Source organism: Acipenser ruthenus, chromosome 57, assembly GCF_902713425.1.
Source record: "Acipenser ruthenus chromosome 57, fAciRut3.2 maternal haplotype, whole genome shotgun sequence".
Lineage (NCBI taxonomy): Eukaryota > Metazoa > Chordata > Actinopteri > Acipenseriformes > Acipenseridae > Acipenser > Acipenser ruthenus.
In genome coordinates this window covers 3773829-3799126 of record NC_081245.1, presented here as the reverse complement: position 1 = coordinate 3799126, position 25298 = coordinate 3773829, and the positions used below count along the sequence as shown (strand labels likewise).

At 40.6% G+C, this 25298-nt stretch overlaps 4 protein-coding genes across 7 annotated transcripts; all 4 read left to right on the top strand.

Moving 5' to 3' along the window:
• The first annotated feature begins 592 nt into the window (after positions 1–592).
• On the top strand, positions 593–5589 carry LOC131724826 (oocyte zinc finger protein XlCOF6-like). 2 transcript variants are annotated; one of them, XM_059017694.1, is made up of 2 exons: positions 593–1024; positions 1223–5589. In XM_059017694.1, exons 1-2 carry the CDS (start codon positions 688–690, stop codon positions 2911–2913), a joined length of 2028 nt encoding a protein of 675 aa, XP_058873677.1. In that variant the 5' UTR covers positions 593–687; the 3' UTR covers positions 2914–5589. The 2 variants fall into 2 exon arrangements, with proteins under 2 accessions (XP_058873677.1, XP_058873676.1); XM_059017693.1 differs by having other exon boundaries at positions 1220–5589.
• A 5575-nt stretch (positions 5590–11164) lies between these two features.
• On the top strand, positions 11165–15355 carry LOC131724828 (zinc finger protein 660-like). 2 transcript variants are annotated; one of them, XM_059017703.1, is made up of 3 exons: positions 11165–11695; positions 11931–12395; positions 12594–15355. In XM_059017703.1, exons 1-3 carry the CDS (start codon positions 11359–11361, stop codon positions 13703–13705), a joined length of 1914 nt encoding a protein of 637 aa, XP_058873686.1. In that variant the 5' UTR covers positions 11165–11358; the 3' UTR covers positions 13706–15355. The 2 variants fall into 2 exon arrangements, with proteins under 2 accessions (XP_058873686.1, XP_058873684.1); XM_059017701.1 differs by having other exon boundaries at positions 12591–15355.
• A 1541-nt stretch (positions 15356–16896) lies between these two features.
• On the top strand, positions 16897–20291 carry LOC117407688 (zinc finger protein 501-like). 2 transcript variants are annotated; one of them, XM_034914651.2, is made up of 2 exons: positions 16897–17357; positions 17556–20291. In XM_034914651.2, exons 1-2 carry the CDS (start codon positions 16997–16999, stop codon positions 18641–18643), a joined length of 1449 nt encoding a protein of 482 aa, XP_034770542.2. In that variant the 5' UTR covers positions 16897–16996; the 3' UTR covers positions 18644–20291. The 2 variants fall into 2 exon arrangements, with proteins under 2 accessions (XP_034770542.2, XP_058873753.1); XM_059017770.1 differs by having other exon boundaries at positions 17553–20291.
• Positions 20292–21826: 1535 nt separating this feature from the next.
• Positions 21827–25214, top strand: LOC131724855 (zinc finger protein 2-like). The gene is made up of 2 exons (XM_059017808.1): positions 21827–22287; positions 22486–25214. Exons 1-2 carry the CDS (start codon positions 21927–21929, stop codon positions 23355–23357), a joined length of 1233 nt encoding a protein of 410 aa, XP_058873791.1. The 5' UTR covers positions 21827–21926; the 3' UTR covers positions 23358–25214.
• The last annotated feature ends 84 nt before the right edge of the window (positions 25215–25298 follow it).

Below are 25298 nucleotides of genomic sequence, written 5' to 3'. Positions count from 1 at the left end.
CTGCCAGCGATTTCAAACCTGGCGAGACGGTATAACCAGACACACTCTGTCAATGACAGCGCCACCAACTGGGAGAGCAAGAGTCACAACACTGCCCGAGATCGACAGATCATTTTGCAGCATCTTCATGATGTCAATTGTTAATCAGCACAATAAAAAGTCACTGCAGGGTTTGTCGTTTTTCAATCACATCTAGTGAGTTTTATCCAAAATATAAGTGATACGTTTCTTTTGATGCTCAGTGTGTGTGTTTGTGTGTTTATCATGTAAGAGATAACACACGCCAGGGTGTGGGTTGTGTTGTATTTAACATACGGCTGTTAATTTTTGTCATCAATAATTTCTCTCAATCAGCATTTTTATTTTTTAATCCAAACCATATTTTCAATTCACAGGCCAAATTCTGATCTATATTATCCAGGTAACTGACGGGACTCGTTTAAAACTGGATCTGAACACAACTCTTTGTGGCATAAATATCTATGATGTGTTATTTCATACAGTTATAAACTCCACGGAATTACATGATTGTATTTATTTGTACAGTGAGAGTTAAAAGCATGTATCATTTTGTTTCACGCAGATTCTGGAGAGAGACGTGCTTTCAGTGAAGCAGAGGATGGGCCAGTGATAGAAGCTGTTTACACACAAGAGGAAATCTGTGATCAGGAGTGGTGTGGAAGAATAATGGAGATTACAGACCTGACAATTGTAGAAAGTAAAGAGATCCCTGAACTTGAACCTGTCCACATTAAAGAGGAGGCCGTAGAGCTGGAGTGTGTTCACATCACAGAGGAAGTTAGTGAAGAAAATAAAGTCGATACACTGGAGGAGAATATAGTTAAGATGGAATCTAGCCATTGTGAAGATTATCCTCCTGAACAGATCTGCATGAAACCCAATCAGCTTGTCTCTGAAGACACTGGTTCTAGTATTGGAGAAGAGAGCACTGTGCTGGGGTCCATTCAGAGGAAACATCACCCCCCTCAGGAAGGAGCGATGCCGTCCACGAGCAGCACAGCCTGTGAGTAGAATGTCAAAAATACAGTTTATATAAGAATTGCAATTGTTTTGTGAAGGATTAAGAGTTTATCATCTTTCTTGCTTTTCAATGTTCTAATTGTTAACAGTGATGGCTGTGAGGTGAAGCCTTGCAGGAAAGTGGCTGTGATTCAATGCTGTGCAGTAACCTTGGCTTCTGTTTCCTGCACTTCTAAAGCAGATCTAGGAAGACGCACCTCCACTCCAGCACCCCGGAGCAAAATCTCTACTGATGGGAAACTGCAGCGTAAGCAGAAACACAGAGAGTCAACACCCCGAGATGAATATGTGAAGAAACTGAGAACTCGTTCGGTTCAGAATCTTTCTGCACAAGATAGCCGACCACTTCCTGTGGGATTTACAGCGACTCCACATCCCGACAGTTCTGCAACCCAGGGCAACTTCATTTCCCTACAAACTCCCCAGCAGATTCCTTCAGAGCAGATCTTGTATCACTGTACTGAATGTGGCACCAATTTCAGTGACCGGGAAAAGCTGAAAATACACCAGCGTATTCACACAGGAGAGAAACCGTTTCACTGTGCTGATTGTGGGAGGAGTTTTAGTCATAAACAAGGACTTCAAAGACACCAGGTAACTCACAGTACAGGTAAACCATTTCACTGTGCTGATTGTGGGAAAGGTTTTAATCTTAAAACTTTACTTCAAGCACACCAGCGAATTCACACGGGAGAGAAACCGTTTCACTGTGCTGATTGTGGGAGGAGTTTTAATCAGAAAGGAAACCTTCAATCACACCAGCTAACTCACACAGGAGAGAAACCGTACGAGTGTCCTGACTGTGGCAAGAGTTTTAATCATAAATGTAACCTTCAAAAACACCAGCTAACTCACACAGGAGAGAAACCATTTGTGTGTTCTAACTGTGGGAGGTGTTTTAATCAGAAATGTAACCTTAAAAATCACCAGCGAATTCACAGAGGAGAGAAACCGTTTCACTGTGCTGATTGTGGGAGGAGTTTTAATCAGAAAGGTGACCTTCAAAAACACCAGCGAATTCACACAGGAGAGAAACCGTATGAGTGTCCTGACTGTGGGAGGCGTTTTCATCAGAAAGGAACCCTTCAATCACACCAGCTAACTCACTGTACAGATAAACTATTTCTTTGTGCTGATTGTGGGAGGAGTTTCAGTCAGAAACAAGGACTTCAAAGACACCAGCTAACTCACAGTACAAATAAACCATTTCACTGTGCTGATTGTGGGAAAGGTTTTAATCTTAAAACTTTACTTCAAGCACACCAGCGAATTCACACGGGAGAGAAACCATTTCACTGTGCTGATTGTGGGAGGAGTTTTAATCAGAAAGGAAACCTTCAATCACACCAGCTAACTCACACAGGAGAGAAACCGTACGAGTGTCCTGACTGTGGGAGGCGTTTTCATCAGAAATGTAACCTTAAAAAACACCAGCGAATTCACAGAGGAGAGAAACCGTTTCACTGTGCTGATTGTGGGAAGAGTTTTAATCATAAATGTAACCTTCAAAAACACCAGCTAACTCACACAGGAGAGAAACCATTTTTGTGTTCTGACTGTGGGAGGTGTTTTAGTCAGAAATGTAACCTTAAAAAACACCAGCGAATTCACAGAGGAGAGAAACCGTTTCACTGTGCTGATTGTGGGAGGAGTTTTAATCAGAAAGGTGACCTTCAAAAACACCAGCGAATTCACACAGGAGAGAAACCGTATGAGTGTCCTGACTGTGGGAGGCGTTTTAATCAGAAATCTAACCTTCAATCACACCAGCTATCTCACAGTACAGATAAACCGTTTCACTGTGCTGATTGTGGGAAAGGTTTTAATCAGAAATGTGACCTTCAACAACACCAGCTAACTCACACAGGATAGAAACCGATAGCTTTGAAAATCCATTTACAAACATTAATACTGAAGCTAAATGGAAAAGACATTTCAGTGAAAAATGAGGTGTAGTGGAGTCTGTTGAGGTCCCTCTAGGAGTAAGATTTGACAGCAGAAGAAACCGGGATACAGGCACATATGATCACGATCCTGTAACTGACAAGTGTATTTATATTCCATTGTTAGAATCTTTAAAGTTTATATTTTGGAGTCCAGACATTTGTAATCCTATTGTACAACCCTGTGAACAAAACGCGGTTTATAAAGATTTTTGGTGACGGCAGCTGCTATTGAAATCATCCACTTTTCTCTCGGCATAGAAATGCATTTCAAATACAACTTTACTAGGATGACTTTGAAACTGCAAACCCATTAGGATCCAAGCAAGGGATACATCAAATTGGAAGCTTATATTTTCTTCTTAGAAATCTTTCACCAAAGGTAAATTCAGCACTAATGAATATTCACCTTGTTTCACTGTTCCACACAGAAGATATTAAAGATAGTATGGGTTTAATGCTACACTACAACCTCACGTTGATGATTAAAAACATTTTGTAAGTACTGGAATTAAAGTTACTTTGTCTGAATAACCAATTGATGGTACAGTTGCTCAGTTCACAGGAGATACCTTAGGGGTGCACACACTTCTGGGGTTCAGGGAATCTTTCAGTTCAGTTTTTTTTCTGTCGACTCTGCTTGATTGATAAGAATGCGTCTCAGTCAGTATTCAGCGACGATGATTCTAACATCATATTACATGACAGAGTTTTGCATGAACAGCATTGCAATGATCTGTTAGCAGACCCTACATGACCCTCCTCCTTTGGAATGAAGCGATATTGTTTGCTGAATGACTTACAGTTTCTTTCTCATTTCTGATCACTTTGCTTTTGATATTATGCGCGATGTCCTCGAAGGCGTCCCCCAGTATGAAATGAAGTTGCTTTTTGGCTCTCTCTCTGACAGTGTCATCTCCAAGCATGACATCATTAATAGAATTCACTCTTAGAATTATGGTTTGTTGGAGAGAAAGAGTTGTCCAACGTTCAATCTAGAGCAGTCTGGCAATGGGATGGAGCTCAATGCGATGCGGGCAGCAGTGTGGAGTAGCGGTTAGGGCTCTGGACTCTTGACCGGAGGGTCGTGGGTTCAGTCCCAGGTGGGGGGACACTGCTGCTGTACCCTTGAGCAAGGTACTTTACATAGATTGCCCCAGTAAAAACCCAACTGTATAAATGGGTAATTGAATGTAAAAATAAGGTGATATCTTGTAACAATTGTAAGTCACCTTGGTTAAGGGCGTCTGCTAAGAAATATATAATAATATTCAAACATTCTGCTTAATTAAAAATATTCCTCTAATATTTGGAGACATTGTAAATGAGGGAAACAAAAATCTGAGCTTGCTTCTGATGTTATTAAATATCTTCAATATTGTTTTTTCACCAGTGATTACTGAGGGTATGACAGTGTATCTCAAGCACCTAATTGCAGAACATCATAAGCTTTTCAGAGAGCTATACCCACAATGCAATTCGATTCCAAAGCACCATTTCATGATCCATTATCCCAGATGCATCAGAAAAATAGATCCATTATTGCATTTCTGGGCAATGAGATTTGAGGCAAAGCACAAGTTTATTAAAAACAGTGTCAAGAATTTCAAAACTATTACCAAATCACTGGCCCAAAAACACCAAATAGCTACAGCATATTGTATAAAAATAGAAGACGAAATGCCGGTATTTAGTAAAATAACTGGAATTGTTCGAGAAGCTGAACAATATTTTTTAGTGGCATCTGAATTTGAAACCGTTTGTTTTGTAGAACATCTTCATTCATTTCATGCGACAGGAACTTGGAAAAACGTTCCATTTGATCTTCAGACTTCATATGGCTTTGAAGAACCTGATTTGCATGCGGTTCCAGTGAGTTATTTAATGTACATGCCAACCACAACATTGTATTTTGATTTGAAGTTCTATAGTTTGGGAATTGAAATAAGTATCGTGGCACTTTGAGGGCTGGTTATGCAATGGGAATTTCTATAAATATGGAGATATAAAGGAAGATGTAAATATCACTCCTTCCACAGAAGGTGCAGGTTTGTCACTGCTTCCATTGAATTGAGGAGATTTAGAAATCGCAGCTAAAAGTGTGTTCACAAAGAACGTTTAAAATATGAGATCCAAAGGCAACCAAACCACTCACCGTGGACACAAACTTCTAGCTGTGATGTCAAAATCTCCTGAGTTAAAGTGAAACAGTAACAAAATGTCATATTCTGGAGTTAAATGCATTTGTGTGAATTACAAGTTGGGCTACAGAAATAATACAAAATAACCCAGGATGGCAGTGAGGACATTTTGATTTGGAAAATGATATTCAAGTGTACTTTTTATTTCCTTTACCAGCAGTTGTTCTTATGGATGAACACTGTTGTCTAAAAGTATAAATGGGTAATTGTATGTAAAAATAAATAATGTGATATCTGTATAATGTGAAATAATGTATAATGTGATATCTTGTAACAATTGTAAGTCGCACTGGATAATTGCCTGCTAAGAAAATAAATAAATAATAATAATAATAATAATAATATAAACTGTACTTGGTGTCCAAAAGGTGTATTTTGTGAAATAAATGCTTTGATTTAAGAGAGTCATGTGTCTGGATCCCTTTTTAGAATTGGTATGAAGTGCATTTAATTACTGCTTTGTCTTACAAGTATTCCTGTAGCATAGTATTTAATCTATGAAGCTGAATATTTATGAGTGAGTTAAAATTACTAAATAGCAGTGTGACATTTACACTTACACCACAATATAGTTAAACTTACACTGAATGAGATGACATTTAAACTCCTACAGTGTTGAAAACTTTACTCTCTAGCAGGGTTAATTTCTTAACACTTTCCAAAGTGTTCATTTAACACGGAAATCGAGGGAGCCATATGTTCACTACAAAAGTGTCAGAGTTAATTATGGGTTAATCCGGCCTTGATTGAAGGTATATTTTAGGAACAGCTTGTGGCACTGGCAAGATACAATTAAATAAATAAATAAATACACAGCCATGGTCCAGGACGTTAAACAGAATATCAATTATTAAACACATAATCAGAAAACAAGTGATTCACACGATTGATTGTATAATAAAATCACTCTGCTGTGAACTTGCTCAGCACATCGCTACAGTTGTGTACTTATAAGCAATGTGAGTACAAAATAACAAAACCGGGAAGATAATGTTACTGTTTCTGACCGGGACAAAAACATGAAGTCTGAAAACTGGCAAGCCCGGCTTTACCGGGGCGTCTGGTCACCCTGGTCAAGGAATCCATTGCCGTCAGCTTCCATCCGGGTGTTTCCAGCAGGAGGCGCCAATCCGCTAACGTGACGTCACGACGTGCTCGTCTCCATGGGAGCAGGGAGGAAGCGGAAGTGTGTGCGGGTTTGTTTACATTGTGTGTGTGGGACTGCGTGGGGTTGTTGAGCTGCAGCAGCAGAGAAACTTGCTAAATAAGTCAAGTGCTGACTGAATAACAAAGAGAGGCGCCCAATATTATTCATAATAAAAGCGTGAATACAGAAAGGATATCAGTCTCAAGCTAACAGTCAGTGAAGATGGACGTCAGTGTCTCCGTGTCGTTCTTTCAAGACGAGCTCGCCTCTACCATCGAGCACGCAGTGAAAGCGGCTGTAGACACCGTCTTGTGCCAAATCACAAAAGTTGTCGGCGGCAAATTCACTGAATTCCAAATGGAAATGGCTGGAAAGGAGAAAGAGAATGAAAGTCTGAAGCTGAGATTGGAAATATCAGAGAGCGAGCTGAAAGCAGTGCGGGAATGCATGAACGCTGCAGATGCAGACATTAAACAACCTCTCAGAAACATGAACCCCGACTGCAATGAACAAGACTTTCAGAGGAATGAGAACCAGGGATTATTCATCAGAGTTCAAGGTGAGATTAATAATGTTATGGTTCTTGTATGCCTTCCAGTCATTAAAAAAATACAATTAAATACAGCACTACTGTAATGATTGTGTTTCCTTGAAGAAGGCACCGTTCACAATGTTGCATATATAATATCCATGATGCATTATTTCATACAGTTATAAATTCCACATAATTACATGATTGTATTTATTTGTAAAGTGAGAGTTAAAAGCATGTATAATTTTTTTTCACGCAGATTCTGGAGAGAGACGTGGTTTCAGTGAAGCAGAGGAGCAGCCAGTGATGGAAGCTGTTTACACAAATGAGGAAATCTGTGATCAGGAGTGGTGTGGAAGAATAATGGAGATTACAGACCTGACAATTGTAGAAAGTAAAGAGATCCCTGAACTTGAACCTGTCCACATTAAAGAGGAGGCCGTAGAGCTGGAGTGTGATCACATCACAGAGGAAGTTAGTAAAGAAAATAAAGTCAATACACTGGAGGAGAATATAGTTAAGATGGAATCTAGCTGCTGTGAGGATTGTCCTCCTGAACAGATCTGCATGAAACCCAATCAGCCTGTCTCTGAAGACACTGGTTCTAGTGTTGGAGAAGAGGGCACTGTGCTGGGGTCCATTCAGAGGAAACATCACCCCCCTCAGGAAAGAGCTGCAGATGGAAAGGAGGAAGGAGCGATGCCGTCCACGAGCAGCACAGCCTGTGAGTAGAATGTCAAAAATACAGTTTATATAAGAATTGCAATTGTTTTGTGAAGGATTAAGAGTTTAGCATTTTTCTTGCTTTTCAATGTTCTGCTTGTTAACAGTGATGGCTGTGAGGTGAAGCCTTGCAGGAAAGTGGCTGTGATTCAATGCTGTGCAGTAACCTTGGCTTCTGTTTCCTACGCTTCTAAAGCAGATCTAGGAAGACGCACCTCCACTCCAGCACCCCAGAGCAAAATCTCTACTGATGGGAAACTGCAGCGTAACCAGAAACACAGAGAGTCAACACCCCAAGATGAATATGTGAAGAAACTGAGAACTCGCTCGGTTCAGAATCTTTCTGCACAAGATAGCCGACCACTTCCTGTGGGATATACAGCGACTCCACATCCTGACAGTTCTGCAACCCAGGGCAACTTCATTTCCCTACAAACTCCCCAGCAGATTCCTTCAGAGCAGATCTTGTATAACTGTACTGAATGTGGCACCAATTTGAGTGATCTGGGAAAGCTGAAAATACACCAGAGAAGTCACACAGCAGAGAAACCCTATCACTGTACAGAGTGTGGGAAGACATTCAGAGGTGCAACTGGATTAAAACTACACCAGCGAATTCACACGGGAGAGAAACCATATGAGTGTCCTGACTGTGGGAGGAGTTTTAATCAGAAATGTAACCTGAGAACACACCAGCAAATTCACACAGGGGAGAAACCATACAAGTGTCCTGACTGTGGGAGGAGTTTTAATCAGAAAGGTGACCTTCAAAGACACCAGCTAACTCACAGTAGAAATAAACCGTTTCACTGTGCTGATTGTGGGAAATGTTTTAATCGTGAATATAGACTTCAAGCACACCAGCGAATTCACACGGGAGAGAAACTGTTTCACTGTGCAGATTGTGGGAGGAGTTTTAATCGGAAAGGTGACCTTCAAAGACACCAGCTAACTCACAGTAGAAATAAACCGTTTCACTGTGCTGATTGTGGGAAAGGTTTTAATCGTAAATACAGACTTCAAGCACACCAGCAAATTCACACGGGAGTGAAACCGTATGAGTATTTTGAGTGTGGGAGGAGTTTTAATCAGAAAGGTAACCTTCAAGAACACCAGCTAACTTTCACAGGATAGAAACCGTATGAGTGTCCTGACTGTGGGAGGCGTTTTAATCAGAAAGGTAACCTTCAAAATCACCAGTGAATTCACACAGGAGAGAAACCGTATGAGTGTCCAGTACGTAAGAAGAGTTTCAGTCGAAGACACAGCCTCAGAACACACCACATAACCCACACGGGACAGAAACCTTTTGAGTGTAGTGACTGTGGGAAGAGATTTGTAGAGTCAAAAAAACTAAAGAAACACAGTCTAGTTCACAGAGATTCAGTCAGTCAGGACACTTAAAAACAAAACAAAAACAATTCAGTTTACTCAATGAAAGCATCTCAATCATACCAGAATACCAAAGCAGACCCTGCGTCTCTCTCGTCGGTTTCAAATGCAGGCAACTGTGAAAATAAACAAATTCCCAAGCCTGCTGTGTATGCAAATGATTGTAGCCCTGTTTCCTACAGCAGTGCTTCTGAAACTGGGGAGGCACAGAATGTATCCTGGGGGGGGGGCGGGTGAGAAAGGTCAGGCAAACATGTGTAGAAATGACCGCACACATCTTAACCTGTATATATATTAAAACAAATGCTACTGCTGACACCTCCTGCCACACGAAGTACTGCAGACGAGAGGAAGGATCCCAGGGTGTCAGCTTCAACAACATCACTGGGGAGTGGCTTCCAGACCCTCACAATTCTCTGTGTAAAAAAAAGTGCCTCCTATTTTGTTCTCAGTTTAAGGGTCCATAATTCCAGTGGCAGATGTTAGAACATTAGTAGCTATACCATACCCCTGCAGTTTTGCAATTACAGACGCACACATTTCTTGGGCGAGATCCTTCGTCACGTAGCAGCTTTGTGAAGTTCACAGTGATTCTAAAGAAAAATCATTCAAGTCGCCTTGCCGGTCAGAGATACTTGCATCTGTCATTGGAAATATGGAGGAACTTGTGCATGAATTGCATTCAGATATAAAAGATGATGTAATGAGCTTAGTATCTTCTCACGACACCATCAGATCTAAGATGGAGAAAAGCTTTGACAGCTTTGAAAATCCATTTACAAACTTTAATACTCAAGCTAAATGGAAAAAAAAAACATTTCAGTGAATAATGGGGTGTTTTTATATTTTGATTTTAAGTTCTATAGTTTTAGAATTGAAATAAGTATTGTGGCATTTTGAGGGCTGGTTATGCAATGGGAATTTCTATAAATATGAAAATATAAAGGAAGATGTAAATATCACTCCTTCCACAGAAGGTGCAGGTTTGTCACTGCTTCCATTGAATTGAGGAGATTTAGAAATCGCAGCCAAAAGTGTGTTCACAAAGAACATCCAAAATATGAGATCGAAAGGCAACCAAACCACTCACCGTGGACACAAACTTTTGGCTGTGATGTCAAAATCTCCCGAGTTAAAGTGAAAGAGTAACAAAATGTCATGTTCTGGAGTTAAATGCATTTGTGTAAATTACAAGTTGGGCTAAGAAATATTACAAAATAACCCAGGATGGCGGTGAGGACATTTTGATTTGTAAAATGATATTCAAGTGTACTTTTTTTTTTTCCTTTATCAGCAGTTATTCTTGTGGATGAACACTGTTGTCTAACAGTAACTGACATACAAATATTATAAACTGTACTTGGTGTCCAAAAGGTGTATTTTGTGAAATAAATGCTTTGATTTAATAGAGTCATGTGTCTGGATCACTTTTTAGAATTTGTATGAAGTGTATTTAATTACTGCTTTGTCTTACAAGTATTCCTGTAGCATAGTATTTAATCTATGAAGCTGAATATCTATGTGTGAGTTAAAATTACTAAATAGCAGTGTGACATTTACACTTACACCACAATATAGTTAAACTTACCCTGAATGAGATGACATTTAAACTCCTACAGTGTTGAAAACTTTACTCTCCAGCAGGGTTAATTTCTTAACACTTTCCAAAGTGTTCATTTAACACGGAAATCGAGGGAGCCATATGTTCACTACAAAAGTGTCAGAGTTAATTATGGGTTAATCCGGCCTTGATTGAAGGTATATTTTAGGAACAGCTTGTGGCACTGGCAAGATACAATTCAATAAAAAAATAAATAAATACATAGCCATGGTCCAGGACGTTAAACAGAATATCAATTATTAAACACATAATCAGAAAACAAGTGATTCACACGATTGATTGTATAATAAAATCACTCTGCTGTGAACTTGCTCAGCACATCGCTACAGTTGTGTACTTATAAGCAATGTGAGTACAAAATAAGAAAACCGGGAAGATAATGTTACTGTTTCTGACCGGGACAAAAACATGAAGTCTGAATACTGGCAAGCCCGGCTTTACCGGGGCGTCTGGTCACCCTGGTCAAGGAATCCATTGCCGTCAGCTTCCATCCGGGTGCTTCCAGCAGGAGGCGCCAATCCGCTAACGTGACGTCACGACGCGCTCGTCTCCATGGGAGCAGGGAGGAAGCGGAAGTGTGTGCGGGTTTGTTTACATTGTGTGTGTGGGACTGCGTGGGGTTGTTGAGCTGCAGCAGCAGAGAAACTTGCTAAATAAGTCAAGTGCTGACTGAATAACAAAGAGAGGCTCCCAGTATTATTCATAATAAAAGCGTGAATACAGAAAGGATATCAGTCTCAAGCTAACAGTCAGTGAAGATGGACGTCAGCGTCTCCGTGTCGTTCTTTCAAGACGAGCTCGCCTCTACCATCGAGCACGCAGTGAAAGCGGCTGTAGACACCGTCTTGTGCCAAATCACAAAAGTTGTCGGCGGCAAATTCACTGAATTCCAAATGGAAATGGCTGGAAAGGAGAAAGAGAATGAAAGTCTGAAGCTGAGATTGGAAATATCAGAGAGCGAGTTGAAAGCGGTGCGTCTGTGTGTCAGCGCTGCGGATGCAAACATCAGACAAGGCCTCGGAAACATGAACACGGACTGTAAGGAACAAAACCATCCGAGGATTGAGAGCCAGAGGTTATTCACCAGAGTTAAAGGTGATTTTTAATAATGTTATGGTTCTTGTATGCCTTCCAGTCATTTAAAAAAAATACAATTAAATACAGCTCTACTGTAATGATTGTGTTTCCTTGAAGAAGGCATCGTTCACAATGTTGCATATATAATATCCATGATGTGTTATTTCATACATTTATAAACTCCACAGAATTACATGATTGTATTTATTTGTACAGTGAGTGTTAAAAGCATGTATAATTTTGTTTCACGCAGATTCTGGAGAGAGTCCTGCTTTCAGTGAAGCAGGGGAGGGGCCAGTGATAGAAGCTGTTTACACAAAAGAGGAAATCTGTGATCAGGAGTGGTGTGGAAGAATAATGGAGATTACAGAGCTGACAAGTGCTGAAAGTAAAGACGTCCCTGAACTTGAACCTGTCCACATTAAAGAGGGGGCCGCAGAGCTGGAGTGTGATCACATCACAGAGGAAGTTAGTAAAGAAAATAAAGTCAATACGCTGGAGGAGAATATAGTTAAGATGGAATCTAGCCATTGTGAAGATTATCCTCCTGAACAGATCTGCATGAAGCCCAATCAGCCTGTCTCTGAAGACACTGGTTCTAGTGTTGGAGAAGAGGGCACTGTGCTGTGGTCCATTCAGAGGAAACATCACCCCCCTCAGGAAAGAGCTGCAGATGGAAAGGAGGAAGGAGCGATGCCGTCCACGAGCAGCACAGCCTGTGAGTAGAATGTCAAAAATACAGTTTATATAAGAATTGCAATTGTTTTGTGAAGGATTAAGAGTTTATCATTTGTCTTGCTTTTCAATGTTCTAATTGTTAACAGTGATGGCTGTGAGGTGAAGCCTTGCAGGAAAGTGGCTGTGATTCAATGCTGTGCAGTAACCTTGGCTTCTGTTTCCTGCGCTTCTAAAGCAGATCTAGGAAGACGCACCTCCACTCCAGCACCCCAGAGCAAAATCTCTTCTGATGGGAAACTGCACCGTAAGCAGAAACACAGAGAGTCGACACCCCAAGATGAATATGTGAAGAAACTGAGAACTCGCTCGGTTCAGAATCTTTCTGCACGACATAGCCGACCACTTCCTGTGGGATATACAGCGACTCCACATCCCGACAGTTCTGCAACCCAGGGCAACTTCATTTCCCTACAAACTCCACAGCAGATTCCTTCAGAGCAGATCTTATATCACTGTTCTGAATGTGGCACCAATTTCAGTGACCGGGGAAAGCTGAAAATACACCAGCGTATTCACACAGGGAAGAAACCCAATCACTGTACAGAGTGTGGGAAGACATTCAGATTTGCAACTGGATTAAAACTACACCAACGTATTCACACAGGAGATAAATCATATGTGTGTCCTGACTGTGGGAGGAGTTTTAATCAGAAATCTAACCTTCAAGCACACCAGCGGATTCACACAGGAGAGAAACCATATGTGTGTCCAGTATGTGGGAGGGGTTTCAATCGGAAAGACAGCCTGAGAATACACCACAATACCCACACGCGAGACAAACCATTTCACTGTGCTGATTGTGGGAAAGGTTTTAATCGTAAAGATAGACTTCAAGCACACCAGCGGATTCACACAGGAGAGAAACCATATGTGTGTCCTTTATGTGGGAGGAGTTTCAATTGGAAAGACAGCCTGAGAATACACCACAATACCCACACGCGAGACAAACCGTTTTACTGTGCTGATTGTGGGAAAGGTTTTAATCGTAAAGATAGACTTCAAGCACACCAGCGAATTCACACGGCGTTGAAAATGTTTAACTGTGCTGATTGTGGGAAGAGTTTTAATCAGAAATGTAACCTTGAAAAACACCAGCTAACTCACACAGGATTGAAACCGTATGTGAGTCCAGTATGTGGGAAGAGTTTCAGTCGAAGACACAGCCTCAGAACACACCACATAATCCACACGGGAGAGAAACCTTTTGATTATAGTGACTGTGGGAAGAGATTTGTAGAGTCAAAAAAACTAAAGAAACACAGGCTAGTTCACAGAGCTGTAGTGAGGTAGGACACTTACAAAAAAAAAAAAAAAAAATTCAGTTTTCTCAATGAAAGCATCTCAATCACACCAGAATACCAAAGCAGACCCTGCGTCTCTCTCGTCAGTTTCAGATGCAGGGAACTGTGAAAATAAACAAATTCAACTCAAAAAATCCTAAGCCTGCTGTGTATGCAAATGATTGTAGCCCTGTTTCCTACAGCAGTGCTTCTGAAACTGGGGAGGCACAGGATGTATCCGGGGGGGGGGGGGGGGAGCTCAGGCAAACATGTGTAGAAATGACCGCGCACATATTAATCTGTATATATATTAAAACAAATGCTACTGCTGACACCTCCTGCCACACGAAGTACCGCAGACGAGAGGAAGGGTCACAGGGTGTCAGCTTCAACAACATTACTGGGGAGTGGCTTCCAGACCCTCACAATTCTCTGTGTAAAAAAAGTGCCTCCTATTTTATTCTCAATTTAAGGGTCCATATTTCCAATGACAGATGTTAGAACATTAGTAGCTACACCACAACCCTGCAGTTTTGCAATTACAGACGCACACATTTTTTGGGCGAGATAGGGCAGCAGTGTGGAGTAGTGGTTAGGGCTCTGGACTCTTGACCGGAGGGTCGTAGGTTCAATCCCAGGTGGGGGACGCTGCTGCTGTACCCTTGAGCAAGGTACTTTACCTAGATTTCTCCAGTAAAAACCCAACTGTATCAATGGGTAATTGTATGTAAAAATAACGTGATATCTTGTAACAATTGTAAGTTGCCCTGGATAAGGGCGTCGGCTAAGAAATAAATAATAATAATAATCTTTGTCACATAGCAGCTTTGTGAAGTTCCCGGTGATTCTAAAGAAAAATCATTCAAGCCACTTTGCTGGTCAGAGATACTTCCATCTCTCATTGGAAATATGGAGGAACTTGTGCATGAATTGCATTCAGATATAAAAGATGATGTAATGGGCTTCGTATCTTCTCACCACACCATTAGATCTAAGATGGAGAAAAGCCTCGACAGCTTTGAAAATCCATTTACAAACTTTAATACTGAAGCTAAATGGAAAAAAACATTTCAGTGAATAATGGGGTGTATTTGTATTTTGATTTTAAGTTCTATAGTTTTGGAATTGAAATAAGTATCGTGGCACTTTGAGGGCTGGTTATGCAATGGGAATTTCTATAAATATGGAGATATAAAGGAAGATGTAAATATCACTCCTTCCACAGAAGGTGCAGGTTTGTCACTGCTTCCATTGAATTGAGGAGATTTAGAAATCGCAACCAAAAGTGTGTTCACAAAGAACGTCCAAAATATGAGATCGAAAGGCAACCAAACCACTCACCGTGGACACAAACTTTTTGCTGTGATGTCAAAATCTCCCGAGTTAAAGTGAAACAGTAACACAATGTCATGTTCTGGAGTTAAATGCATTTGTGTGAATTACAAGTTGGGCTACAGAAATAGTACAAAATAACCCAGGATGGCAGTGAGGACATTTTGATTTGTAAAATGATATTCAAGTGTACTTTTTTTTCTTCCTTTACCAGCAGTTATTCTTGTGGATGAACACTGTTGTCTAAAAGTAACTGACATCCAAAAATTATAAACTGTACTTGGTGTCCAAAAGATGTATTTTGTGAAATAAATGCTTTGATTTAATAGAGTCATGTGTCTGGATCCCTTTTTAGAATTTGTATGAAGTGTATTTAATTACTGCTTTGTCTTACAAATATTCCTGTAGCATAGTATTTAATCTATGAAGCTGAATATTTATGAGTGAGTTAAAATTACTAAATAGCAGTGTGACATTTACACTTACACCACAATATAGTTAAACTTACACTGAACGAGATGACATTTAAACTCCTACAGTGTTGAAAACTTTACTCTCTAGCAGGGTTAATTTCTTAACACTTTCCAAAGTGTTCATTTAACACGGAAATCGAGGGAGCCATATGTTCACTACAAAGGTGTCAGAGTTAATTATGGGTTAATCCGGCCTTCATTGGAGGTATATTTTAGGAACAGCTTGTGGCACTGGCAAGATACAATTAAATAAATACATAAATACATAGCCATGGTCCAGGACGTTAAACAGAATATGAATTATTAAACACATAATCAGAAAACAAGTGATTCACATGATTGATTGTATAATAAAATCACTCTGCTGTGAACTTGCTCAGCACATCGCTACAGTTGTGTACTTATAAGCAATGTGAGTACAAAATAAGAAAACCGGGAAGATAATGTTACTGTTTCTGACCGGGACAAAAACATGAAGTCTGAAAACTGGCAAGCCCGGCTTTACCGGGGCGTCTGGTCACCCTGGTCAAGGAATCCATTGCCGTCAGCTTCCATCCGGGTGCTTCCAGCAGGAGGCGCCAATCCGCTAACGTGACGTCACGACGCGCTCGTCTCCATGGGAGCAGGGAGGAAGCGGAAGTGTGTGCGGGTTTGTTTACATTGTGTGTGTGGGACTGCGTGGGGTTGTTGAGCTGCAGCAGCAGAGAAACTTGCTAAATAAGTCAAGTGCTGACTGAATAACAAAGAGAGGCTCCCAATATTATTCATAATAAAAGCGTGAATACAGAAAGGATATCAGTCTCAAGCTAACAGTCAGTGAAGATGGACGTCAGTGTCTCCGTGTCGTTCTTTCAAGACGAGCTCGCCTCTACCATCGAGCACGCAGTGAAAGCGGCTGTAGACACCGTCTTGTGCGAAATCACAAAAGTTGTCGGCGGCAAATTCACTGAATTCCGAATGGAAATGGCTGGAAAGGAGAAAGAGAATGAAAGCCTGAAGCTGAGATTGGAAATATCAGAGAGCGAGTTGAAAGCAGTGCGGGAATGCATGAACGCTGCAGATGCAGACATTAAACAACCTCTCAGAAACATGAACCCCGACTGCAATGAACAAGACTTTCAGAGGAACGAGAACCAGGGATTATTCATCAGAGTTCAAGGTGAGTTTAATAATGTTATGGTTCTTGTATGCCTTCCAGTCATTAAAATAAATACAATTAAATACAGCACTACTGTAATGATTGTGTTTCCTTGAAGAAGGCACCGTTCACAATGTTGCATATATAATATCCATGATGTGTTATTTCATACAGTTATAAACTCCTCAGTATTACAATGCTGTATTTATTTGTACAGTGAGGGTTAAAAGCATGTATAATTTGGTTTCACGCAGATTCTGGAGAGAGACGTGCTTTCAGTGAAGCAGAGGAGGGGCCAGTGATAGAAGCTGTTTACACACAAGAGGAAATCTGTGATCAGGAGTGGTGTGGAAGAATAATGGAGATTACAGACCTGACAATTGTAGAAAGTAAAGAGATCCCTGAACTTGAACCTGTCCACATTAAAGAGGAGGCCGTAGAGCTGGAGTGTGTTCACATCACAGAGGAAGTTAGTAAAGAAAATAAAGTCGATACACTGGAGGAGAATATAGTTAAGATGGAATCTAGCCATTGTGAAGATTATCCTCCTGAACATGCCTGCATGAAACCCAATCAGCCTGTCTCTGAAGACACTGGTTCTAGTGTTGGAGAAGCGGGCACTGTGCTGGGGTCCATTCAGAGGAAACATCACCCCCCTCAGGAAAGAGCTGCAGATGGAAAGGAGGAAGGAGCGATGCCGTCCACGAGCAGCACAGCATGTGAGTAGAATGTCAAAATTACAGTTTATATAAGAATTGCAATTGTTTTGTGAAGGATTAAGAGTTTATCATCTTTCTTGCTTTTCAATGTTCTAATTGTTAACAGTGATGGCTGTGAGGTGACGCCTTGCAGGAAAGTGGCTGTGATTCAATGCTGTGCAGTAACCTTGGCTTCTGTCTCCTGCGCTTCTAAAGCAGATCTAGGAAGATGCACCTCCACTCCAGCACCCCAGAGCAAAATCTCTTCTGATGGGAAACTGCAGCGTAAGCAGAAACACAGAGATTCGACACCCCAAGATGATTATGTGAAGAAACTGAGAACTCGCTCGGTTCAGAATCTTTCTACACAAGATAGCCGACCACTTTCTGTGGGATATACAGCGACTCCACATCCCGACAGTTCTGCAACCCAGGGCAACTTCATTTCCCTACAAACTCCCCAGCAGATTCCTTCAGAGCAGATCTTGTATCACTGTTCTGAATGTGGCACCAATTTCAGTGACCGAGGAAAGCTGAAAATACACCAGCGTAGTCACACAGGAGAGAAACCAAATAACTGTACAGAGTGTGGGAAAACATTCAGAGGTGCAACTGGATTAAAACTCCACCAGCGAATTCACACGGGGGAGAAACTGATTCACTGTGCAGATTGTGGTAAGAATTTTAATCATAAAGGTAACCTTCAAAAACACCAGCTAACTCACACAGGGGAGAAACCTCATGAGTGTCCTGACTGTGGGAGGAGTTTTAATCTCAAAAGTAACCTTAAAAAACACCAGCAAATTCACAGAGGAGAGAAACCGTTTCACTGTGCTGATTGTGGGAGGAGTTTTAATCAGAAAATTGACCTTCAAAGACACCAGCTAACTCACAGTACAGATAAACCGTTTCACTGTGCTGATTGTGGGAAAGGTTTTAATCGTAAAACTTTACTTCAAACACACCAGCAAATTCACACGGGAGAGAAACCGTTTCACTGTGCTGATTTTGGGAAGAGATTTTATCAGAAACTTGGACTTCAGTTACACCAGCGAATTCACACAGGGGAGAAACAGTTTCACTGTGCAGATTGTGGGAGGAGTTTTTATCAGAAAGGTGATCTTCAAAGACACCAGCTAACCCACACAGGAGAGAAACCGTTTCAGTGTGCTGATTGTGGGAAACGTTTTAATCGTAAATATATACTTCAAGCACACCAGCAAATTCACACAGGAGAGAAACCGTATGTGAGTCCAGTATGTGGAGAAGTTTCAATCGGAAAGACAACCTCAGAACACACCACATAACCTACCCGGTAGAGAAACCTTTTGAGTGTAGTGAGTGTGGGAAGAGATTTGTAGAGTCAAATAAACTAAAGAAACACAGTCTAGTTCACAGAGATTGTCAGTCAGGACACTTAAAAACAAAACAAAAACAATTCAGTTTACTCAATGAAAGCATCTCAATCACACCAGAATACCAAAGCAGACCCTGCGTCTCTCTCGTCGGTTTCAAATGCAGAGAGCTGTGAAAATAAACAAATTCAACTAAAAAAATCTCAAGCCTGCTGTGTATGCAAATGATTGTAGCCCTGTTTCCTACAGCAGTGCTTCTGAAACTGGGGAGGCACAGAATGTATCCTGGGGGGGGGGTGAGGTGTGAGAAAGCTCAGGGAAACGTGTAGAAATGACCGCACACATCTTAATCTGTATAGATATTAAAACAAATGCTACTGCTGACACCTCCTGCCACACGAAGTACCGCAGACGAGAGGAAGGGTCCCAGGGTGTCAGCTTCAACAACATTACTGGGGAGTGGCTTCCAGACCCTCACCAGTCTCTGTGTAAAAAAAGTGCCTCCTATTTTGTTCTCACTTTAAGGGTACATATTTCCAGTGACAGATGTTAGAACATTAGTAGCTACACCATACCCCTGCAGTTTTGCAATTACAGACGCACACATTTCCTGGGCGAGATCCTTCGTCACGTAGCAGCTTTGTGAAGTTCCCGGTGATTCTAAAGAAAAATAATTCAAGTCACTTTGCCGGTCAGAGATGCTTCCATCTGTCATTGGAAATATGGAGGAACTTGTGCATGAATTGCATTCAGATATAAAAGATGATGTAATGGGCTTCGTATCTTCTCATGACACCATTAGATCTAAGATGGAGAAAAGCTTTGACAGCTTTGAAAATCCATTTACAAACTTTAATACTGAAGCTAAATGGAAAAAACATTTTGGTGAATAATGGGGTGTATTTGTATTTTGATTTTAAGTTCTATAGTTTTGGAATTGAAATAAGTATCGTGGCACTTTGAGGGCTGGTTATGCAATGGGAATTTCTATAAATATGAAAATATAAAGGAAGATGTAAATATCACTCCTTCCACAGAAGGTGCAGGTTTGTCACTGCTTCGATTGAATTGAGGAGATTTAGAAATCGCAGCCAAAAGTGTGTTCACAAAGAACGTCCAAAATATGAGATCCAAAGGCAACCAAACCACTCACCGTGGACACAAACCTTTGGCTGTGATGTCAAAATCTCCCGAGTTAAAGTGAAACAGTAACAAAATGTCATGTTCTGGAGTTAAATGCATTTGTGTAAATTAAAAGTTGGGCTACAGAAATAATACAAAATAACCCAGGATGGCAGTGAGGACATTTTGATTTGGAAAATGATATTCAAGTGTACTTTTTTATTTCCTTTACCAGCAGTTATTCTTATGGATGAACACTGTTGTCTAAAAGTATAAATGGGTAATTGTATGTAAAAATAAATAATGTGATATCTGTATAATGTGAAATAATGTATAATGTGATATCTTGTAACAATTGTAAGTCGCACAGGATAATTGCCTGCTAAGAAAATAAATAATAATAATAATAATAATAATAATAATATAAACTGTACTTGGTGTCCAAAAGGTGTATTTTGTGAAATAAATGCTTTGATTTAATAGAGTCATGTGTCTGGATCCCTTTTTAGAATTTGTATGAAGTGTATTTAATTAGTGCTTTGTCTTACAAGTATTCCTGTAGCATAGTATTTAATCTATGAAATATTTATGAGTGAGTTAAAATTACTAAATAGCAGTGTGACATTTACACTTACACCACAATATAGTTAAACTTACACTGAATGAGATGACATTTAAACTCCTACCGTGTTGAAAACTTTACTCTCTAGCAGGGTTAATTTCTTAACACTTTCCAAAGTGTTCATTTAACACGGAAATCGAGGGAGCCATATGTTCACTACAAAAGTGTCAGAGTTAATTATGGGTTAATCCGGCCTTCATTGAAGGTATATTTTAGGAACAGCTTGTGGCACTGGCAAGATACAATTAAGTAAATAAATACTTAGCCATGGTCCAGGACGTTAAACAGAATATGAATTATTAAACACATAATCAGAAAACAAGTGATTCACACGATTGATTGTATAATAAAATCACTCTGCTGTGAACTTGCTCAGCACATTGCTACAGTTGTGTACTTATAAGCAATGTGAGTACAAAATAACAAAACCGGGAAGATAATGTTACTGTTTCTGACCGGGACAAAAACATGAAGTGTGTAAACTGCCAAGCCCGGCTTTACCGGGGCGTCTGGTCACCCTGGTCAAGGAATCCATTGCCGTCAGCTTCCATCCGGGTGCTTCCAGCAGGAGGCGCCAATCCGCTAACGTGACGTCACGACGCGCTCGTCTCCATGGGAGCAGGGAGGAAGCGGAAGTGTGTGCGGGTTTGTTTACATTGTGTGTGTGGGACTGCGTGGGGTTGTTGAACTGCAGCAGCAGAGAAACTTGCTAAATAAGTCAAGTGCTGACTGAATAACAAAGAGAGGCTCACAATATTATTCATAATAAAAGCGTGAATACAGAAAGGATATCAGTCTCAAGCTAACAGTCAGTGAAGATGGACGTCAGCGTCTCCGTGTCGTTCTTTCAAGACGAGCTCGCCTCTACCATCGAGCACGCAGTGAAAGCGGCTGTAGACACCGTCTTGTGCCAAATCACAAAAGTTGTCGGCGGCAAATTCACTGAATTCCGAATGGAAATGGCTGGAAAGGAGAAAGAGAATGAAAGTCTGAAGCTGAGATTGGAAATATCAGAGAGCGAGTTGAAAGCGGTGCGGGAATGCATGAACGCTGCAGATGCAGACATTAAACAACCTCTCAGAAACATGAACCCCGACTGCAATGAACAAGACTTTCAGAGGAATGAGAACCAGGGATTATTAATCAGAGTTAAAGGTGAGATTAATAATGTTATGGTTCTTGTATGCCTTCCAGTCATTAAAAAAATACAATTAAATACAGCACTACTGTAATGATTGTGTTTCCTTGAAGAAGGCACCGTTCACAATGTTGCATATATAATATCCATGATGCGTTATTTCATACAGTTATAAACTCCACAGAATTACATGATTGTATTTATTTGTACAGTGAGAGTTAAAAGCATGTATAATTTTGTTTCACTCAGATTCTGGAGAGAGACGTGCTTTCAGTGAAGCAGAGGAGGGGCCAGCGATAGAAGCTGTTTACACAAAAGAGGAAATCTGTGATCAGGAGTGGTGTGGAAGAATAATGGAGATTACAGACCTGACAATTGTAGCAAGTAAAGAGATCCCTGAACTTGAACCTGTCCACATTAAAGAGGAGGCCGTAGAGCTGGAGTGTGATCACATCACAGAGGAAGCTTATAAAGAAAATAAAGTCAATACGCTGGAGGAGAATATAGTTAAAATGGAATCTAGCCGCTGTGTAGATTATCCTCCTGAACAGATCTGCATGAAACCCAATCAGCCTGTCTCTGAAGACACTGGTTCTAGTGTTGGAGAAGAGGGTACTGTGCTGGGGTCCATTCAGAGGAAACATCACCCCCCTCAGGAAAGAGCTGCAGATGGAAAGGAGGAAGGAGCGATGCCGTCCACGAGCAGCACAGCATGTGAGTAGAATGTCAAAAATACAGTTTATATAAGAATTGCAATTGTTTTGTGAAGGATTAAGAGTTGATCATCTTTCTTGCTTTTCAATGTTCTAATTGTTAACAGTGATGGCTGTGAGGTGAGGCCTTGCAGGAAAGTGGCTGTGATTCAATGCTGTGCAGTAACCTTGGCTTCTGTTTCCTGCGCTTCTAAAGCAGATCTAGGAAGACGCACCTCCACTCCAGCACCCCAGAGCAAAATCTCTACTGATGGGAAACTGCAGCGTAAGCAGAAACACAGAGAGTCGACACCCCAAGATGAATATGGGAAGAAACTGAGAACTGACTCTGTTGAGAATCTTCCTGCAGAAGATATCCGACCACTTCCTGTGGGATATACAGCGACTCCACATCCCGACAGTTCTGAAACCCAGGGCAACTTAATTTCCCTACAGACTCCCCAGCAGATTCCTTCAGAGCAGATCTTGTATAACTGTTCTGAATGTGGCACCAATTTGAGTGATCTGGGAAAGCTGAAAATACACCAGAAAAGTCACACAGCAGAGAAACCCTATCACTGTACAGAGTGTGGGAAGACATTCAGAGGTGCAACTGGATTAAAACTACACCAGCGAATTCACACGGGAGAGAAACCATATGAGTGTCCTGACTGTGGGAGGAGTTTTAATCAGAAATGTAACCTGAGAACACACCAGCGAATTCACACAGGAGAGAAACCATACAAGTGTCCTGACTGTGGGAGGAGTTTTAATCAGAAAGGTGACCTTCAAAGACACCAGCTAACTCACAGTAGAAATAAACCGTTTCACTGTGCTGATTGTGGGAAATGTTTTAATCGTGAATATAGACTTCAAGCACACCAGCAAATTCACACAGGAGAGAAACTGTTTCATTGTGCTGATTGTGGAAGGAGTTTTTATCGGAAAGGTGATCTTGAAAGACACCAGCTAACTCACACTGCAGATAAACCATTTCACTGTGCTGATTGTGGGAAAGGTTTTAATCGTAAATATAGACTTCAAGCACATCAGCAAATTCACAAGGGAGTGAAACCGTATGAGCATTTTTAGTGTGGGAGGAGTTTTAATCAGAAAGGTAACCTTCAAGAACACCAGCTAACTTTCACAGGATAGAAACCGTATGAGTGTCCTGACTGTGGGAGGCGTTTTAATCAGAAAGGTAACCTTCAAAATCACCAGTGAATTCACACAGGAGAGAAACCGTATGTGTGTCCAGTACGTAAGAAGAGTTTCAGTTGAAGACACAGCCTCAGAACACACCACATAACCCACACGGGAGAGAAACCTTTTGAGTGTAGTGAGTGTGGGAAGAGATTTGTAGAGTCAAAAAAACTAAAGAAACACAGTCTAGTTCACAGAGAATCAGTCAGTCAGGACACTTAAAAACAAAACAAAAACAATTCAGTTTACTCAATGAAAGCATCTCAATCACACCAGAATACCAAAGCAGACCCTGCGTCTCTCTCGTCGGTTTCAAATGCAGAGAGCTGTGAAAATAAATGAATTCAACTCAAAAAATCCCAAGCCTGCTGTGTATGCAAATGATTGTAGCCCTGTTTCCTACAGCAGTGCTTCTGAAACTGGGAGGCACAGAATGTATCCTGGGGGGGGGGTGAGGAAGCTCATGCAAACATGTGTAGAAATGAACGCACACATATTAACCTGTATATATATTAAAACAAATGCTACTGCTGACACCTCCTGCCACACGAAGTACTGCAGACGAGAGGAAGGATCCCAGGGTGTCAGCTTCAACAACATCACTGGGAGTGGCTTCCAGACCCTCACAATTCTCTGTGTAAAAAAAAAGCGCCTCCTACTTTCTTCTCAATTGAAGGGTTCATATTTCCAGTGGCAGATGTTAGAACATTAGTAGCTATACCATACCCCTGCAGTTTTGCAATTACAGACGCACACATTTCCTGGGCGAGATCCTTCGTCACGTAGCAGCTTTGTGAAGTTCACGGTGATTCTGAAGAAAAATCATTCAAGTCGCCTTGCTGGTCAGAGATACTTACATCTGTCATTGGCAATATGTCATTGAAAACTTGTGCATGAATTGCATTCAGATATAAAAGATGATGTAATGAGCTTAGTATCTTCTCATGACGCCATCAGATCTAAGATGGAGAAAAGCTTCGACAGCTTTGAAAATCCATTTAGAAACTTTAATACTCAAGCTAAATGGAAAAAAAAACATTTCAGTGAATAATGGGGTGTTTTTATATTTTGATTTTAAGTTCTATAGTTTTAGAATTGAAATAAGTATTGTGGCATTTTGAGGGCTGGTTATGCAATGGGAATTTCTATAAATATGGAAATATAAAGGAAGATGTAAATATCACTCCTTCCACAGAAGGTGCAGGTTTGTCACTGCTTCCATTGAATTGAGGAGATTTAGAAATCGCAGCCAAAAGAATGTCCAAAATATGAGATCCAAAGGCAACCAAACCATTCACCGTGGACATAAACTTTTGGCTGTGATGTCAAAATCTACCCAGTTAAAGTGAAACAGTAACAAAATGTCATGTTCTGGAGTTAAATGCATTTGTGTAAATTACAAGTTGGGTTACAGAAATAGTACAAAATAACCCAGGATGGCAGTGAGGACATTTTGATTTGTAAAATGATATTCAAGTGTACTTTTTATTTTTTCCTTTACCAGCAGTTATTCTTGTGGATGAACACTGTTGTCTAAAAGTATAAATGGGCAATTGTATGTAAAAATAAATAATGTGATATCTGTATAATGTGAAATAATGTATAATGTGATATCTTGTAACAATTGTAAATCGCACTGGATAATTGCATCTGCTAAGAAAATAAATAATAATAATAATAATAATATAAACTGTACTTGGTGTCCAAAAGGTGTATTTTGTGAAATAAATGCTTTGTTTTAATAGAGTCATGTGTCTGGATCCCTTTTTAGAATTTGTATGAAGTGTATTTAATTAGTGCTTTGTCTTACAAGTATTCCTGTAGCATAGT

Excerpts from the sequence above, each read along its gene's own strand:
- LOC117407688 (XM_059017770.1), top strand. The coding sequence starts at position 16,997 with ATGGAGATTACAGACCTGACAATTGTAGAAAGTAAAGAGATCCCTGAA. Across the intron at positions 17,358-17,552 it reads GTCCACGAGCAGCACAGCAT|CAGATCTAGGAAGATGCACC; the intron begins GTGAGTAGAATG and ends GCGCTTCTAAAG.
- LOC131724855 (XM_059017808.1), top strand. The coding sequence starts at position 21,927 with ATGGAGATTACAGACCTGACAATTGTAGCAAGTAAAGAGATCCCTGAA. Across the intron at positions 22,288-22,485 it reads GTCCACGAGCAGCACAGCAT|ATCTAGGAAGACGCACCTCC; the intron begins GTGAGTAGAATG and ends CTTCTAAAGCAG.
- LOC131724826 (XM_059017693.1), top strand. The coding sequence starts at position 688 with ATGGAGATTACAGACCTGACAATTGTAGAAAGTAAAGAGATCCCTGAA. Across the intron at positions 1,025-1,219 it reads GTCCACGAGCAGCACAGCCT|CAGATCTAGGAAGACGCACC; the intron begins GTGAGTAGAATG and ends GCACTTCTAAAG.
- LOC131724828 (XM_059017701.1), top strand. The coding sequence starts at position 11,359 with ATGGACGTCAGCGTCTCCGTGTCGTTCTTTCAAGACGAGCTCGCCTCT. Across the intron at positions 11,696-11,930 it reads GTTATTCACCAGAGTTAAAG|ATTCTGGAGAGAGTCCTGCT; the intron begins GTGATTTTTAAT and ends TGTTTCACGCAG. Across the intron at positions 12,396-12,590 it reads GTCCACGAGCAGCACAGCCT|CAGATCTAGGAAGACGCACC; the intron begins GTGAGTAGAATG and ends GCGCTTCTAAAG.